The 19313-nt window shown below is 42.7% G+C and overlaps 1 protein-coding gene across 1 annotated transcript in view; it reads right to left on the bottom strand.

The window, feature by feature from the left end:
• Positions 1-825: 825 nt before the first annotated feature.
• TRIM71 (tripartite motif containing 71) overlaps positions 826-19313 on the bottom strand; it is a 57440-nt gene continuing 38952 nt past the window's right edge. Inside the window, exons 2-4 of the mRNA XM_075418941.1 lie at positions 16099-16266; positions 5244-5378; positions 826-2417 (exon numbers count right to left, since the gene is read on the bottom strand). Of these exons, the coding sequence (XP_075275056.1) occupies positions 966-2417; positions 5244-5378; positions 16099-16266 (1755 nt within the window). The 3' untranslated portion in view covers positions 826-965. The remainder of the gene's footprint in view (positions 2418-5243; positions 5379-16098; positions 16267-19313) is intronic.

Below are 19313 nucleotides of genomic sequence, written 5' to 3'. Positions count from 1 at the left end.
AGGGGAAAAAAAAAAGCTAGTCATTTCACAAGAAAATAAATCAAAAGGGTTTGATTTTCCCTGTTTCAATCCTCCTTGTAACCTCTTCTGTTATCCAGATCAGGTGCACTGATAAAAGAAACAGTAACTTTTTTAAAACTGATTTAGCTTGCAGGTGAAAAAGGTAAAAAGAAATACTCAATGACAGGATACATTAAAGGAAGCCTTGCTTTTTATCTAAACATTACAACGACTGCACTAAGCCACTAAAATGAACAATTTGGTTTAAACGTAAAGAATTTTTGTGCATTTTCATCAGCTTCACTTTGTGCTGTTGGATTACTGTGTTTCAGAAAAAAATACACAGAAATGCCAAAAAGATGCAAACTTGCTCTTCCCAGTGAGCAAATCCCACTCACTTTCACAAAACGTTCAAAGTCATCTGGGAACAAGACGCTGTGCTCACCAGTAAATCAAACACACTGAGGTATAAAAAAGGAGAACAGGAAAAAGTTCTCTGCTGCAGCAGCAATTCAAAAAACAAAGAGTCCCCCCTCCCCTGTCCCCACCCACAGAACTGCAGTATGGTCAAGAACACAAACTCTCTACTAAACACCTACTACCATTTTCTCCATTAAAAAAGTTATAGAGCCTTTTTTTGGCTTAGTCTACAGAATTCACCACACAAACCACCTAATGTGCACAGCAACACTTGTTTGTGCATGAAACCCCAACTGGGGGGAGAGGTAAAACGTTCTGAACTGTGAGTGTGTGGGGATGGGGAGGGGGCGAGAAACCGGGGAGGGAAGGGAGGGCGATGAGGTAGATAGACTTTAACTTTACAGGCTCACTCCCTGCAGAAAAGATAAGTACATTCATCTGTAAAAAAATTAAAGATGAGGTAGGTTTGAATTAACGTTGTATTTTTTTTCATTTTCTCTTAGAAGAATTTCCCTGAGACAGTTTCTTCCTAATTCAAACACAGATTAGAAGACGAGAATTCGATTGTTTCCAAAGTCGACCACAACAATCATGCCGTCAGGGGTGACGGCTATACCTGAAGGACGGTCCATCTGACCAAAGCCGCTTCCCTGAGTGCCAAACTTGCATAAAAAGCTACCATTCGACTCAAATATCTGCACCCGGTGGTTCCTGGAATCAGCCACGATGATGCGCCCCTCTTGATCCACCGCCACCCCCTGCGGGCGCAGGAACTGGCCGTTCCCAGTGCCCTCCGAGCCCAGAAAGCGCGCTGACTGGCAATCGGGATGGATGACCAGAAGGCGATGGTTGTTGAAGTCAGTCACTACCAAGTGGCCCTCGTGATTGAAAGTCACACCTCTGGGGGAATCAAAGTGCTTCCAGAGTGCCCCTTCGAAGCCGTACTTGTTAAGAAACACGCCGTCGGGCCCAAACAGCTGGACGCGATGGTTCCTTGTGTCGGAGACCAGGATCTTGCCCTCCGCGTTGACGGCGACATCCCAGGGGTAATTGAATTGCCCGTTCTTTGTTCCTTTCTCTCCAAACTTCAGAATGAACTGCCCCTCAAACGTGAAGATCTGGATGCGATGATTGTCCTTGTCAGCCACAACGATCCTACGCGAGATGTCACAGGCCACGCCAGCAGGTCGATCGAACTGGCCCGGCCGGGACCCCAGCGTGCCAAACTTGTGGTGGAAGGTCCCGCATGGTTTGAACACCTGGATGCGGTTATTGCTGCGGTCGGCAACAATGATGTAGCCTTCTTTGTCTACACTAACCCCCCAGGGGCGGCAGAGTTTGCCGTCGCTATCTCCCTCGCTGCCGAAGGAGAGCCCTGGCAGCCCAATGCCTATGTAGCTGCGCCCAGACTTCACCACAACTTTGAAGGGGCTGTTCTCGATGTGTTGGTTGCACATCATCACAGATACCAGGTGCTCTCCCTCTAGCTGTGGACGGTAGCTGACCAGGTAGGTCCCGTTCTGCTGATCACTGACGTCTGCCCCAAAAAGGTTTCCATCCGGGCCCATCACCACTGCAGAGATCATGTCACCTCCTGAAAGGCGAGGCTCGCCATCATGGTCATAGCCTATCACTGTGAAAGAGGCCACTTTGCCCTGCAGTGCACGCTTGAGGCCTTCCCCGGTGGCTTTGGTCAGAGGAGCAAAAGCCCCGCTGCTGACAAAGCCCATTGATTTAATGGCCATATACAATGCCTGGTCAGGGGGAGTGAACATGATCCTGTCATCTTCCTGCGGCTGGAGAAGGCCTCTCACATTCTTCAGCTCCTGCACCTGAGCCAGCATGCGGTCCCGAGCCAGAAGAATATCCATGGTACGACCCTCCTCCAGGACCTGCTGAACAGCGCTAATGGTGTTGTCCAGCTTATTTAGGTTCTGACGTAACTTTTCAACTTGCAAGTAGAGTGACTTAGCCTTGACTTGACGAATCTTTTCCACCTTGCAGGGGACAGGGGGGAGAGAAAAAGCACACTTACATCAGGAAAGACAACCCGTAACACTAAAACATTTCCTAATGCCACTCTTCCGCACAAAAAACCACTTGTGTGGTTGTTGCAGGATGTTGACACAGAACTGCAGAACAAGCCTCTAAAAGTTGCAATGTAGAGAAGCAGAAATGAGGAAAAGTAGCCATCCATCCGAATTCAGGATTACTGTTCTCTCCCGTCCTCCAGCCAAAACCATACGTTCTTACTCTGCAGACCAGCTGCATCAGAGTGCCATTTGAAAGCAAGGGTCACTTGCTTACTAATAATGATTTGCTTCCTCAAATGCTATTCTATTTTCTAGTTGCAAGGTAGTTGACAGATCATCAGAAGATACACCTTATTTAGACTCCAGGGAGGACAGAGGCTACTGCAGGCTCTCAAAAAAGAGCAGAGGCTGAGGCTTCTCTAGCCTGAATTGAGACCAATTTCAGAAGACAGGCTGTCATCACACAAGGCTGAGGCTGGGAGTCAGCACCAACCAATGCTCAGCTAATGCACATGGGCTCTTGTCATTCCTCTGCCTGCCAGAACTATTTTCATGTGACTCGATAATACCAGACATCTGTCTCCAGGGATTTTTAGGGTCCAATTACTTTAATATTTTCTTGCAAATACTGGCAGTCATGCCGAGCTAGTGCTTTACAACAAGATGCTTTATAATGTCACTCCAAATGACACAGAAGATTGTTGCCAGTCCCTGCTTGGAGGACTGAAGCTCAAGATAAAATGGTTTCTTTGTAACTATTTTATATAAGCCTGTGTTTATCTTTACTTGTGAAAAACCACTTTACACCATCTGGCAAAGACACCTGCCTTGTAAAACTAATGAAACATATAATTGCTTTGTTGCTGCAAAAATACATTTCCTTATGTCTGAATACCTGCTTGGCTGCAGAATAATAGCAGCAATGTATTTTAATGAGGGACACATCACTGTCTCAAGATTCCTTGGTTATACACTGACTAGATAACAAATGTACAAACATGCTATTTCATTTAAAGTTGAGCCATCCAGGTTTTACCAGGCTGTTAAAAAAAAAAAAAAGACTCAGAGATGCTTCCTAACAAATTTCCAAAAGAGATTACTAATCTTAGGTCTCAGCTTAGTCCTTGGCCTCAGCTTTGGTACCCAAAATTATTCACTAATACTCTCCACATGTGGGCTTAATACACTCAGCTTTTTTTGCTTGAATTATTTCCCACCACCAAGTTTCCTTCTTAAAATAATGTTTTATAACCTGAAGAGAACTTGCTCTCAATGCAGACACTTCAATGAAGTGTATGTACGCAGCCTCTTGGGATACCAATATCTTAAGGGCAGCTCTTACTTCTCCTGTACTAGGAGCACCTCAAAAGAGAAAGGAGACTTCCAAGCTTCTTGGAGGAGGCTAACAGCGGAAAGTGAAATCACCTCCCTCAATCCAAACACCTCAGAAAAAGCAGCATTAGAATTACAGTACCTACATGAAGCGCCACTGGCACTTATAGAAGAACTACAGAAAACCAAACTTCTCTTTTAGGAGATTAGTCTCCCTGCAGCTAGAGTAGTTCCACACAATAAACTCTGGTAAGAGCGGTCATTTTGCTGGCAACAAATATGAAACCAGAGAGTTATGCTGAGTCAGTATTGATGAAGGGGCAGGGGACAGATAAGCAGTTTAGCAGGATGGCACTGCTTCTTGGTAGCATGTGCCTCACCAACCACACGTACATGCTGTCCTGCCTGGCTCTGCTAGCGTAGGCAGCAGCCACACAGCACCAGGTTCCCTACCACACTATCTGGTGTGACTGTGTATTACAGGAGCATTCCTATTTTACTCCCAAACTTTTCCCATCTTGACCACACATTTTTGCTTCCCTATACCAGTATCAATAATCATGTGGTCACAGAACAAGTCAGTTTGACTTACTGATCTGAAAGACCTAATCCAACACCAGAGAGTATGTTTCTGCTCAGTTCTACAAGTGGGACCCAAAGGGCCAATCCAAACTTATCTGTGCTAAACAAGCAGAGAAGAGCCATGACCACTAAGCTGCCGCTCTGGAATAAGAAACATTACTGTTACCTTCTTTCCTCCTCTCAAAATGCCACACAGGCATCACAGCTGAAGTGAGTGCAGGAGTTTGGGATTGTGCAGATAGTCTTGCTGGAGAGTATTCTTCTAACTAGCAGTAAAAAAAACCCCAAAAAAACAGAGGGACACCCTCTTGATTGAGTAAGCTTTTAGGTGTGGGGACCATGAAAGTTAATCTTGCAGAATTTCTACCAGTCTTTCTAAAGATAGGACACAGGATATATAGCTTTGCTCCTTCCCTTTGTTTGAGAAGTGGATCATGTAAGAAAACCATACACTACATCCCCAATTCTACAGCAATACATTGAAGAGGTTGTAAAGATGATTATTTTTTTTTTTTTTTTAAAACAAGCTGTTTAAAGTTCTCCAGTTGGTACTGAAACATGAGGCACAGCTGCGGAGCCAGCAGCAGGGGGAGTGCCCACCTTACTTGTGGGGCTCAGTTTGGGTGACGACATTGTAGTCCCTACAAAAACCCAACCAGTTTCTCAGAGTGAGAGAACTTCAGCATGTAACCAACTAGGGCCAGAATCCAACATCCTGCTACTATAAAAAAAAGTGAGTTCACAGTAAACTGCAGTGATTCAACTCAGTGTTCCTTGGGAGGATATCGGAATTTGGCCACATACCAGTTAAAAAGCATGTTTTCAGTTTGAAAAGGCACTTGCCAGCAGTTCAAACCACAAATGTAAGGTGCATACCTTCCAGAGCAGCTCACACTCCCGCTCTTCCAAGGCCTTCTTATGTCTAGTAGTCACTGCTTTGACTTCAGACTGTACCACCTTCGCTTTCATCTCAACCTGCTCTGCCACAGCCTGGGCCTGTTCAATACTCAGCTGGGGAAAAGAGAAAAAAAAAAGAAAAAAAAAGACAGCACACTTAGGGCTCAGCCAAACCAGTAAGAAGTGCGTCAGAGGACTGCTGCTTACATTTCACTGTGCCTTCTGGTGAAGGCATAAAGCAACGACTCTTGGTTTTTTTACCAGGCCTTCACCCATTTCATACATCAGAGTCTGAAAACTGACAGTTTTTAAAATACATCTATTAGATGGAGTTTACACCTTCATTGTACCATGTACCAATACCACAGGACTAAATATCCTGCGCAGCTCCAGCAAGCAGCTAGTACGAACTCAAACAAGAGACTCACACAGAAATTCATACTCTTGTTTGCCTACATATAGAGAACCCAGTTTGTCTTGTCCCTCAGAATGTTTCAGACTGTTGTTGTGTGATGGTTCTGCTTCTGGTAAGAAACGGCACTGTTGGGAACACACGTTTTATCTATGCAGCTGAGCTGCACAGAAATACTCCTGACAGAATGTGAAGTTAAACAATTTCAAAGGAAAAAACAAAGATTAGTTAGTTATCATCAAAAAGCATTCATATGTAGTTATTCACATCTTGGATAGAAACCAAATTTTTTCTAATATAACCTTGTAGCATCAGTATTTTGAAAACTTTCTGTAGTAGTATTCTGCAAATATGCAGAATGCATCTGGAAGGAACATGCCTCTGGTCCCCTCAAAGAAAAAACCGGTTCCTTGAAAAATCCTTCCCAAACTGCTCCCAGTTTCACAAAGTGTTACAGAAAAGCGCGTAAAACCAAGTAAGATAAAGAGCAGGCAAATCTGAAGGATCAGGTTTCCCAATGCAAAAGGTTCAACCGCATCATTAACTGAATCTTTTCAACACCTTTGTCATACAGTGACCCAGCATTAACATGCAGATGAGGTTGTGAACCTCTAAGAGGTTAAAAAAACGCCAGTATATTAGTTACAAAATTCTAGAACAAAATGATGGCATGTGCAGTTATTTAGCCTAGAAAAGAGAAGGCTCAGGGGGCATCTTATCAGTTTATATAAATACCTGAAGGGAGGGTGCAAAGAGGATGGAGACAGATTCTTTCCAGTGCTGCCCAGTGACACAGGAGGTTCCTCCTGAACATCAGGAAACACTTTTTCACTGTGAGGGTGACTGAGGACTGGCACAGGTTGCTCAGGGAGGTTGTGAAGTCTCCATCTTTGGAGGTATTCAAAAACCATCTGGAGACAGTCCTGGGCAACTGGCTCTAAGTTGCAGCGGTGGAATGGACAAGATCTCCAGAGGTCCCTTGCAACCTCAACCATACTGTGATTCTGTGACTGTACTATCAGGCTTTTTTTTTTTTTCCTCTTTTCATAAGCTTGGCACACCACAGTCTTTTACTTCGAGAATTTTACTATAAGCAACTTACAGAAGACATATAAAACCCCTACCAACACTACACATGACTGTAGCAGCTTGACAAGTTGTTGACAGCTGAGAACGTAACTCAAATTCACCTTCATTTCCCACATCACATACTTACAGCCAAGGAAATAGCCATGGGTATTTGTTTTTAAATACAGCATTTTAGATAGACTTTGCAGCACCCTTCCCTCACTCCTGTCTGAAGAACCGGTCCATTTCAGAACTTGAGCTGTTTCAGACTAGGTAGCCAGGGAATGCTCTGGCAGAAAACACCTTTAATCTTCAGAAATGCAGGCTTGATGAACTGGGCAAAAGTGTAATTTAAAGGCCTTACAGTACATTCAGGGCCTTATGGAAAACACCCTCAGTTTAATTCTGTATACGAGTATGTACCAACCTAAGAACCACCATATGCAACAATCTCTGAACTACCCAATGTGATCCAGCTTTGTCTAGAAAGTCAGACAGGGCTTTTTGTTATCTTTCATGGAACTGGTTGTTAGCATTTCAAAGCCTGATCTGGCAAGTTCAACAGCGTCTAGTTTATGCCAACAATGGGAATGCTAAAACATAAACAAGAAGTGTACTGTTACTTGGACATTTTCATTCCAGGTAAGTATTTTAAGTCAAATAGTTTGAATTAGATGTATTCTTCCAGGTCACATAAGAGTACAGAACTGAAAGGAAAAGGAAGGAAGACTAACTTTGTGAGGTGACTAGTCTCTGGAGGCAAGATGAAGACAACCCTGAGAAAATAAGACAAGGCAAAGTTTCTGGATCTTTAATCCAAAGAAGTCTCTTGCAAAATGGCAGAGGAAAGTAGCAATGCTACTTGACAGCCCTTCTGCAGCACAGGGCTCAGTAAGAGGAGCATGCCTTTCAGCTATTCCTCCTTCATGCAACTCCCAGTTCAGAGTCACCTTCACTGCCTTTTTAAACAGGGAATGTCTTCAAACTCATGGACTCCGCCTAAATATCCCAGTCCCACTGGAGGCAGACCTGACCTGCCTTGACACAAAGCTTCTGGCAGACAAATTTCACTCAACACTTCACATTGACAGAAAGTGAAAATCTCATGACAACACAGACATGAAGTCACAACTGGACACAGATTAAAGCTCCATAAAGGCTGATGAATCCTAGCTGGAAGAGTCCACATGTAAGACTGCTGTGCCTCCATCATCTCCACTTTTCTACTCAAACACAGAACCAGCTCCTACTGCATGGAAAAGGTATGTATTTCTTCCAAAACAGACCTACAACCTCATCAAGCAGAGCAAAACACCCTCCTCCTCTCGCAAAAAAGAAACGGGTATCTGCAAATAGTGTTAGGGAAACTAATGCTACCCACTCATATTCCAGTTCTAGGGAGCATGTCCGTGAAAGCAGGAAAGTCTTGGTTTACTTGTTCGAGCTTTTTGTGCAGCAGGACCCATTAGGACTGATCTGTGCATATGCTTTCCTCATACTTTATGGCTAAAAGCAATCTCACAATTCTCTCACAATTCTTCACTAAAACAAGAGTCCACCTTGCAAAAACTCCATCTTACCAGGAGGGGTATTAATTCCCTGTGGATGCTGTGACCTTTCATCTGTAGGAACAAGTTATGGTAGGGCAGGTAACCATACTCAATAGTACAAGGTTGTCTACCAACAACTCCTGTTGTCATATGGATTTATTTTTACTTGCCTGAGTCTGAACAGCTCAGACTGGTGAAGGATGCCCAAAACACTGAGGCTCTAATGTTGTCCAGGATATTGGTAAAGTTTTGGTAAAATTCACATGATGCTGCATTCTGCCAAAACAGGCTAGAACAGCCTAGGAAGGGTGACCAGCATCAAACGCACCGCAGCAGGCAGTGGTACAGTGCAGAGGGGACAGCAACAGGCAAGTTATCTATCTGAAGCAAAAGTCAAGAGCTGGAAGTGCAACTTTTGGGATTCTTCTTTACATGGAAATCTCTTGTTCTCTGATTACTGTAAGATATCACAGCTCTGTCAGGATAACTCTCTCCTGCTGTTCTGCAGGCATTTCCTGCGCAGAACGTGTCTCAGAAGGGTCAACTTTTTAGGAAATATGTTAAGCAGCAGCATTTCTTTTTCTGGTCAGACACCACACACACCACCTTTTAAAAAACTAATTCCTTTTAAAGAAAAGCAGCTTTCAAGATGCACTCTCCTCATGGTAAGTCATAATTATTCCAGTGCTAGTGATTGACATGGTCAGCCAGTTCGCAAAAGACAAGGCTTGTGTTTAGCAAAGAATCATGCTGGGTTACTGAATTTGAGATGGAGAACAACTATTTTGTTGCCTGCTGTTGGCCAATACAGCAAATTGCCTATATGCAGCCTTGTCTATTCACTTGTGACTTCTCAAGGGCCCAAAGATGGCAAACACCACTCCCCATTCTATTAGAGATGTCACCAGTGCCTTGTGTTAAAGAAAATAAAGGACTTTGCAATGTATCCTGCAGACTTCAGGGTTCAAACTGGTACTTCCAGTTCCTCAGAGTAAAATTTAAGTAACAGTGTTTATGCAGCTGATATGTCCCAGAGGGCCACAACAAAAGTAAACCTTGCACAGAGAGCTTCCAGGGAGGCAGATGAGCACGTTTTCATGAAGGAAAGTAATACAGACACCCATCACTATTGCTACCAGCACATTTCAGAATTTCTTGCTTTTGTCTGTGAAACTACCCAAACAGCAACAAACAACATTCAAAACATGCACTGTAGCAGAAGAGAATAATAGCAGGCGGCATTGACTGTACTTTCAGATTTCAATGCATTTAATGAGGATTATTAGATGCACAGGTCTCAAAAGTTTTTATTCTCTGGACATTTCGTACAAACAGAAATGTCTACCTTGTTAACAGCTCAAGGTAGCTCCTCTTAGAACTCATACAGCATTTTACATCTTATTAGATCTAGCTCTGCACAATCACACGCCTATGCTATGTAAAAAGCCTACATACAACATGCTAAACCAAACACTCCTTTCCAGGACAAAACAGCAGACCAGGTGTGTCTGGCCAGTTCCTACAGGCTCCAGCCAGTTTGGAGTAAAAGGTGAAGAGCAAAGTCACACAGGTGTCCTTTGCGAGCCCCTTTTAGGTGGGCACCTCTGCGAGGTCCCCTTTAGCTACATTTAACCACCCAGGGAAAAAACTGGTAATGAGCTTGCTACAGTGGCTCTGAGATTGCAACTGATGCTACAACACAAAGGTATAAAGAAACCAACTGCAACAGCCAGAAGCAGCAAAGTGGTATCACAGAACTCAGCTGCACTTCTGGATACCTGGGCTGACTACAGAGGGGCCCAAATCAGGATTTGCCATTTTGTAGAACAGCAGTTTTCAGCCATTTTTCACATTTCCTGTCTTCTACTGGACATTAGGAACTGGAGCCTCAAGTTAACAAAAACTTTTCTACGGTTTAATCTTAACTGACAAATTGCTACAGAATATTTAAATGTAATGTTCTAGAAATATCATTACTCCATGTCTTTACTTGTGCTGCTTTTTTAAATGAAAAATTAGGATCAGAAGCATACAACACTCTAGGAGAAAGCAAAGCCATTACAAAGCATGTGTTCCGACGGACTACAAACCAGAAATCCAGAGCTACTGTAAAGGTGTTGATGCCCTCGTTGCATGGTTTCCACAGTCCCATGCTCAAATTAAATCAGCACGTCCACAGTTACGTCCACACAGCACACAATTATTTAGAGAGGCTAACTTAGGTCTCTGAAACAGCAGAGCCTGTTAATCCAGATGCTGAGCCATGATGTTTGATTATATTAATTCAGTTCAGAAAATTCTCCATTTGAACAAACTGCAGTACAACATGCCACTGTGGCAACACTGTAACATGTAAAGGCTGCTTATAGTAACCAAACTGCAACTCACCAGTGCGGCTTGCACAAGCATGTTTTAAAGGTCCTTAGGATTTTTAATTCCACCCATCCAAAGACAGGAGCGAGGTGTAACTTTTCAGGCATTAATCACAATGCTTAAGTTTGCTAGTCTAAGTTTTCCAATGAAGATACAAACCTCTGGAAAAAAAATTCAAACTTGAAAGTGAACTTCATTTTCTTCAGAGGAATCCTTCAGTATTTCAGGGGTGAACGGACCCCAGGTAACAGCTAAAGCACCTTAAATGCACCCTTCCCTACCTCAGTATGGAGGATTTACTAAGGAATTTAAGAGAAAGTTAATCCTACTTAGAGAGAAAAAAAAACCCAACAACTTTGAGATACATATTCTCTGGCAAACCACTCTCTAGGTTTCAAAAGCATATTAAATAGAAAAAAAAAAAAATCCATATATCTCAAGTCAGCCCTCTTCCAGCAAATAAGCTGTTTATCAATGCAACACCTTTCCAGTTCCTTATGGTAACAAAAGTATTCAGAGGGCTTGTTTCACAGAACTTTTCCAATTACTTACCACTGTTTCAGAGCAGGATAAAATCACCAGGGCATAACAGCCAGCTTTCTCCAGCATCAAGAACTGGATACAAACTTCCTACTGTTCTTATACTAGAAAAACTAATTGGATGATCCTATACAAAGCATAGTTGCAGTACAGATACTAGGATTAGTAGACTTAGCAGTGGCTTTGCAGTAATGCTGGTGCAGCTATAGCACAAATCATGGTAGTTAAACCAATTTAAAGGTTTCAGACTAAAAAGTGTAAAACATTAAAATCCTCATTTAGAGAAAAATACTCACATAAGAGAATTTTAAAAGAAGGTTTGATTTAGGGAAGGCTAGAGGCCAGGTTAACTCATGGCAGAAACCGACAATCACTTACTTTGGTTAGTACTGCAAGAACAGGCAGAACAGTAGCTTGGACAGTGACATATGTCAAATCCATCTTTCCCAATAACCATCTGCTCGTATGCTACACTAAAGAACTCACTAATACAAAACACAAGAACAGCTCTAAGTACAAAGAAATTCAGCCTCTGTTGATAGAAATCCCAGATTTAGAATAGCACAGTTGACTCCATTTTGTTTACAAAGCTTCATTTCAGTTTCTCAAACCTGCAAGCCTGACTTCAAAGCCATACACAAGGGTGCCTGAGCTAACTCAAGGTGACAACCCCAGAACAATCCTGTGCAGCACAGCGGTGCCATCCTTCTCAGGTGTCAACCTCTCTGCAGCACAGATCCACACAGCAATGCACAGGGAAGCTTCCACTGAAGGGCAGAGGCTCAAGGCAACAGATCAGCTTCCTCCTGTGGCTTGCCAAGTTTCTTACAGTACCTTCCTCCCCTTTCCTTCGCATAAAATTGCTAGTCTACTTCAAAACACCTCCCCCACAACTTGGGAGAGAAGAGCCATTGCCTTAATGGCTGACCCGCCTTACCACCAACTCCTAAGCCTTTCATGCTGGTAGATAAGAAACTGGCTCCCTCTACACTCTGCACACAACCAGTCTCACTGCATTAACTCTAATCTGAAAGCCTGCACTGTCAAACAGCCCAGCAAAAACAGCTATAGGCTCAGCTATGAAAGAATTTGTTTGTTTTCCAATAAAACCACTTCTAAGACAACTGACATGAAGAGATCAAATTGTATTTTAACATCTTCACCTGGAAATTTACCCTAAATGGGAATAACCACTCAAAGCTTTACTGTTATGCAAGTGCATTAGATTACACACATACACACATATATATACAATTACACACGTATAGATGTATTTTAAGAACATGACATTTTGAAGAAGCCATCTATCTTTCATCATAACAGATTTATGTTCAGTTTGTGGCCCGATCCTTGGAAAAAATTCTGAAAGATGACAGCTAACTGTGCACTTTCACAAGGTAAAACAAGGCAGCAGCCCTGCTTCCACCCATCCCGTTAATCCAGTGTCAACTTTGGCTTTCATAACATCCTGTGAATCTATTCAAGTCTCTGAAAAGGCCAGAAAAACACCCCAGCAAGGAAGATAGCTTTCCACTGAGACAAGAAAGAGGCCCTAAAAAGGCACTGGGTGTTTCTGCTCCGTTCTCTGGCACCATCAACAGTCCGTGTGGCACTGCAGTGAGTCAGCCATGGGGCTGACCCAGCCAAAACCTAATCCCCAGAAAGGTTACCCTTTCCACTGGGTCAGCTCACCCATCAGGAACACAAGCACAAGTTCCTGTCTTAGGGACAGGCTTCGAAATACATGATCCAGGCCAGGACCAGCATAGCACAAGGAAGCAGGGGAAGTGCAGAACCTCACCAAGGGAAAAAGCAAGCTGCTCCCACTGCCAGGCTTACTGTTTTTTACAGAGAACTTCAACTCCTTTGAAAAGTGAGGTTTGGATTGACAGACTAGATCAGGCTTCAGTGGATCAAGAGACTGAAACATATCCCAACTCACAGCAGTGTTTCTTTTTTTAAAGTCTGAAAAACAATCTTTCCTCCAAAGCCACAGGAAGAGTTTAAATAAACATTTCTTACTAAAAGCCTTCAACTTTGGTTAACCAGATACTCTCCAGTCAGTTTACTCATGGCTTGATTTCCTCTCTCCTGCAACATCCTTCAAATTCCACTTTTCCCCCCCCTCCACTGTCAACTACCCCTCCTTATCCACCCTCAGCATCTCATGTCAGAGAGCTATCACTTTCAGAGCCTATTAAGCAAGAGTTACTAGTACAGCAGTATGAATCAGTCCCACTAAGTATTATTATTGCACCATATTACTCTCGAAGTCTCTTAGAGTTCCAGTCTATGTTCCTTAGCGTTTAGTTCTGTTGACCATTTCCAAACTTCAGGAAAAGCCCTCAAGCCAATTTTGTTTAATTTAGAGTCTAGTTACTTCAGAGTTTGTTTTAAATTCATGCTGACATGCTGTCTCCTCCCTAGGATAAATATATAGCTTCACAGCTCTATTGTCCCAAAAACAAGGAAAGCTCTGCTCCATGAAAACTTTCTTACACAGCAGGCGCACTGCATCAACCTTTGAGTCAGGCACCTCTGCTTTCAGCCGCACCACATGCAGTTGTTGCCGATACTGCTTAGGTAGCAGCTGTCTTAAGCTGTGCAGTCTTCCCATTCCTGCATACACACACACAGATTACCACCTCCTTGACTTTATCATGGATCTGCTCTCTCATTACCTTTTTTCTGTATAGTGGTCCAGATTAAAAAGCCCACTAAACTAATAAAACAACTCATTTCCTGAAAAGCATGGTGGTTCTTACAGAATCTTTACAAGCTGCCCAGTCAACACTTCCAAGAAGCCCCTTATCCTGGATGGGCTGTAGCTAGGCCTCAGCAAAACTGTACAACCCTAGTTCAGCTGAGCTACTTGTTTGAATTACACAAACATAGCCAGTACCACCCACACTTCACCTGTACCATCATAAAGTAGTCGGCTCACCGCAATGGCAGGAGCCTCCAACATAAAAGCCAGAAGAAAATGGAGGGGAATAAGCCCAGTAGGAAGCAAACAGGCACAAAAGCATTTATGCAATAGTAGTAGAGTGGTACTCAATGATATTCTCCTAGTTTCTACTCCAAGAGACAGTCCCTTCTTTGATGATTTATCCACTCCAGTTAGATCATTAAGAGCCTTGGTGGTCAAAAGCAGTAATTTAATTACTAACAGACAAGTCCTTGTATTGGACAGCCTCAAGAAATTCAGAACACTGTACCAGGGAGGTTCCTGAGTATAATCCCGTCCTTCTTGCCCATTTTGGGGACATGTTAAATGTTTCAGTATGAATAGTGCTGAAGAGCCTTATGATCCAATTTAAAACAAATCTTGAAAGAAGCTACAGTTTGCAGGGTTCTGTCTTAAGACAGAGTTTTAAATTAGCCATTCAGCTCCAAAAACTTGGTGTTTGCTGTTCTGCCGTTACAATCTAACATCATAAGCTAACGGGAGACATCAACAACAGTCTGATATCTATACCATCATAATAGTTATTATTTCATTCCACAGGTGCAGAGACTTAAGGAGAGAAAAGAGAAAAGTTAGCTGCTCCTGTCCCACTGAACAAGCTTACTTAAGAGTTATAACTATCTGACAGGCTAGAACTTCTGGCTTCTTCTCTCTAATCAGTGAGGCAGAAAAATTTTCACATCACAGAAAGGGACCCAACTTCAAAATGGCCAGTCCCCAAAACACACAAGTGCTACACCTAGTAACCTGCTCAGAGTACAGAAGAACTCCACAGCACCGCAGAAAAGCTAGCTAGGAGAGAATGAAGGAGTGGTCACTGCAAACAACAATGGAAGAAGAGATTTTGCAGATTTTATTTACTAGTAAAATGTAAGAGACTGACTCAAATCCTCATCTACTAGAAACAAGCAATGATGGGTGGACAACAAGTTTGTTTGGGTTTTTTTAATTATTCTTTCTACCACGCATTTGCCAGGAAAGCACACCCAATTCAGAAAGTAAGTTTACTTCCTATACATGGCATTCTACCAATGCTTACTCAAAAAAGAAGTCTTTTTAGTTAAATCACATAGAAGTGTGAGTTTCAGAATAACTAGCTCAAATGGAGAGCATTTGAGGCTAACAAAACTAGAAGACAGTGGTGTGGAGTGTAGCCTCCCACATCACTTCCCCATCAAAAATCTCTTTATACAGGCAAAACTATTGCTAATACCATGTAACAGCTACTACTAGATATTTCTCAGCCAAAGTAAGTTTCTACATATCCCTGCAGGTTAATTCACTATGTTAATTTCTTCTGCAGTTTGAAGTACTGTACTACCTTCCTTCCAGTCCTTGCCCAGTATTTAAATGTGTATTATAAACCATAGCCGAGGTAGAATGCAATAATAGGCAGTTACAGCATGCACCTGTGTGTGCAGAATAATCCTTGTATGGAGATAGCTCCAGATTCTTTGCACAGGCAGGTTAGAAGTTTCACACTAATTCAATAGCTGTTTAGGATTTTATATTTGGTGGCAACACTGAAGATATAACCAGAGTCGCAGGTAGTTACAGCTCTAGATGCTGTACAGGCATGAAAGACAGCTGAAAATAATAGTTGTAAAAACAAAACCAGGCTTGGCACTGCTATACAAGATCAGAACTTTCTTCAAAATGCTTTCAGGCTCAAGTGCGTTTGTGCAGAACTTCATATATATTGTGAATTACATGACAGAAATATGCTGCAAGAATACAAAATTCAAATAACAGCACTTTGTTTTCAGCTCCACAGCCACTTCTGTCAGAGATTTAAGAGAACAGAAGGGGTGAGAAGACTAACAGCAGAAACAGAGCGCTTTTTGCCTTGACACTTCACCCTGTAACAGACAAGCTGTGGGAGAAAGAAGCAGGGGGAAAATAACGTGCTCAAGAGTATCTTACTTGAATAGCCTGTCGTCCTTGCTGAGCATCTGCCAGGAGCTGAATGGTGAGAGTCCTGGAGTCCTGGAGGGCATCTTGGAGGTAGATAAAGCTGTGACCCACATGTCGTCCCATGGTACATTCCCGACATATGGGGACAGAACAGGTGTCACAGTAGAAATGCAGTACCTAGACAAAAATAAAGACAAAAATCTGTATCATCACCTAATGAAGAATTAGAGAAAGTGGTACCAGGATGAAAAAAAAAATCCAGCAGCTCAACTATAAAGGAGATGGTTAGAGGTAGCAGCAGAAGGCAAACACTTCACAATAGCTTCTCCACAGAGGAAGAGCTACCCCTTCCAGTAAGCTCCAAATCATACTCTAACAGTTAGATGGAAGTGTCATTGTTTTCTTTGCTATACAATACTAGGAAGAGTGTCCACATCAGCTCCTCATAAGAGCGGAAGCCATCTGCCAACACTTCAGATTGAAGATGTCATCCATGGCATGTTTCAGGTGAAGACTTTTCCTGCATACATAAACACCACATTCTCTTAAGTGAGTTATTTAATAATCACTGCACTGGAGAACTGCAGCACTAGCACACCCGCCCCCCAGAAGAAGAAAATAAAATATGCATACCTGAGAAGCATCCTCTTTTTTTTTTCCCCCCAAAATATGCAAGTCCCTTATGTATAGGGTGGTGACAATATTAGGTAAGACTACCTCCTGCCACTCCCAAAAGTAACGTAAAAACACCTTCGCTATGACATAGTGTTTCTATGCTAGTGATACTTAGCAGTGCTTGAGTTGGAGGAGAACAAGACTGGTACATTAGCATGTCCAACCGAGCATTTGAATGCTACAGTGAATTGTGGGTAACCACTAAAATCCCATTCTATTCACAAGCACTTAAAACCCCTGTATTCAAATCACAAAGAAACTCTTACACAAGATGCTAGCCTAGGAAGTTGGATCCATTCATCAGCCACAGCTGTTCCCATTCCACCCAGTAGAGGGAAGTAGCACCCAGAAATAGCATCTTCCATGGAAGCATGTTTTCTTAGAAGCAAGCAGAAAACAGCTGTTTTGTTTGCAAACATGCAAGTGAAGGAGTACAACACTTCAAAACAGGAAAGTTCTGTATTCAAAATCTTGCTCTTAACGACATAGACTATTTTTGTTGGAGTGTAATGTTAGAAAATTTAGATTACCATGGAAGACTCAAAAATCCACTACACAGTGGCAAACAAGGTTTCATACTACAAGCCATTTTTTATCATCAGCTATTTGAAATCTACCTCACAGAAAGGAGCAAGAGCAGAACAAAGACTGGACAAGTGTTTGATATGCCTGTCTTCTCCCAGTTGTCATCCAGCTACTCCTGATTCCAGCTAACAGTCTGTGATACGGTACATAACATCCCCCTTTCCCTTCTCCCCCAAAAGGAATGGGGAGAAGAGGACAGGTGACTCCCTCAGATTGCCTGTGCTGCATAAAGTGACATTTTAAGCTCCTCTGAGCACAACAGCTGAAGTGGTATATGGATTAATTTCTCAAAGTGGTATGTGTCTGTTTGTGCTCACATGTCAGATTTTATTAAAAACCCTTTTTTTAAAACAAGTTTTGCTGTAGAGAAACTGGAACAGACTGTTATGTTTTGCTTCTGTTCAAATACTAAACCATCAAACACTGTCTCAAATCCTCCATTTTTTTAAGCAAAAAGCTGCCTTGCCTTTGAAATACATTATTCAAAATCATAGTCTTCCTCAACTAGAGGGTTCATTGTCTTTGTGCTGTGGTTGTCTAAATCTGTATACACAATGTTCCCTTGCTTGTGCAGTTCTGCAATTTTGCCGTTGAAATTATAGGAAATGTTTATTGCATGTTGCTGAATGATGCCACTTAAACAACTGAGAAGTTGAGAGCGAATGAAAACCAAGACAGCGTATCAAGTTAAGGCATATGAATCTGATCTACTTTAAAAACATACAGCAGGGATTTGGGGCCTCAATCAAGCAGAGCAGCTGAAAGTAAAATGGTGACCATATGAACAGAAGTCCAGAAGCAAGTTAAAACTGTTGTTATTAGCCCTACAAAGTACTCAACACTAGAAGCAAAAACTTGGTAAAACACCACAGATCAGTCCTGTCGCCCAGGCACTCCTGCTACAAGGTAACAGCACCCAGTGCTAAAGCATCATCCAGCAGTTCCAGCCAAAGAGAAACTAAATTTAAGCTTTTGGTTGCCTCTTGTCACCCACCAAAATGTGGTGGAAAACACCACTCTTGAATTTAGAGTGAAGAGAGACAAGAGCCATATTCTCCTTTCAGAAATATGCAGATTATGTAGGACATGGTAGGGCAAAGTTTTGGGTAGGTACCACAGAGCCATTGATAAAGCTTAATACTTCTTTCTTACTAAAGAAGATGGTGAAAACAACCTAGAGTTAAATCTGAGAGCAAAAGAGTTAACAGGCTCAGGTGAAAAGTAGGCAGTGATGGACTGACCTCCATCATTACAATGTTATTTAAAACAGGTACCTTAAATAAACATGAGAAAGCACAAATGCATCACCCCTACCGCTCTCAGCGTGTAAAGAAGCTAGTCACCAGAAGTGAACTGGAGGAGTCAGACAGCTCCAAGATGAACTAGGAACCCCCCCAGAAACTCCCTTCCGGACACAAAGACTACAACCGAAACCCTGAACTTGGCAGAGGTACAAGAAGGGCAATTCTTCTGTGGTCAGCCCCACACACTCACTGGCAGGAGCGCCCAACAGGCTGCACACCAGCTCCACCCAGCAGCAGGGCCACACTCCCAGAGAATTAAACTGGAGAGCACCCAGCTGTGCAGAGTCCAGCAGCAAGGGGGGATTTCTGCCAGCTGAGCTATCGGAGCATGGAGCATGGCATCCAGCTCGCCTGTGTGTGCCTGCAACCACAACCAGGCGTTTATTGTTAAGCTCAAGCCTGCTCACATCCCAGTCCCTAGGTCATGGCCACAAAGGTCACGTACTGCTAGATTAAGTTTCTATGCCTGTTTCTGAATAGAACGGGGAGAAAATAAGCCAAATCCCCATTTCCACCAAGCAATCCCCTGCAAAAAATTCATACCAACAATGAAAGTAGGACAATACATGAATGTGTTCTCAATTCAGTTTTGACGCACTCGCAGTGTACCTGAAATGCTGGCAGAGCCTCCCCTTCCAATTTCAGCAGTGTGAAAATGCC

The sequence above is a fragment of the Opisthocomus hoazin genome, chromosome 4 (assembly GCF_030867145.1).
Source record: "Opisthocomus hoazin isolate bOpiHoa1 chromosome 4, bOpiHoa1.hap1, whole genome shotgun sequence".
NCBI lineage: Eukaryota > Metazoa > Chordata > Aves > Opisthocomiformes > Opisthocomidae > Opisthocomus > Opisthocomus hoazin.
Note: the sequence above shows the minus strand (reverse complement) of the source record. Positions and strands in the feature narration are given on the sequence as shown.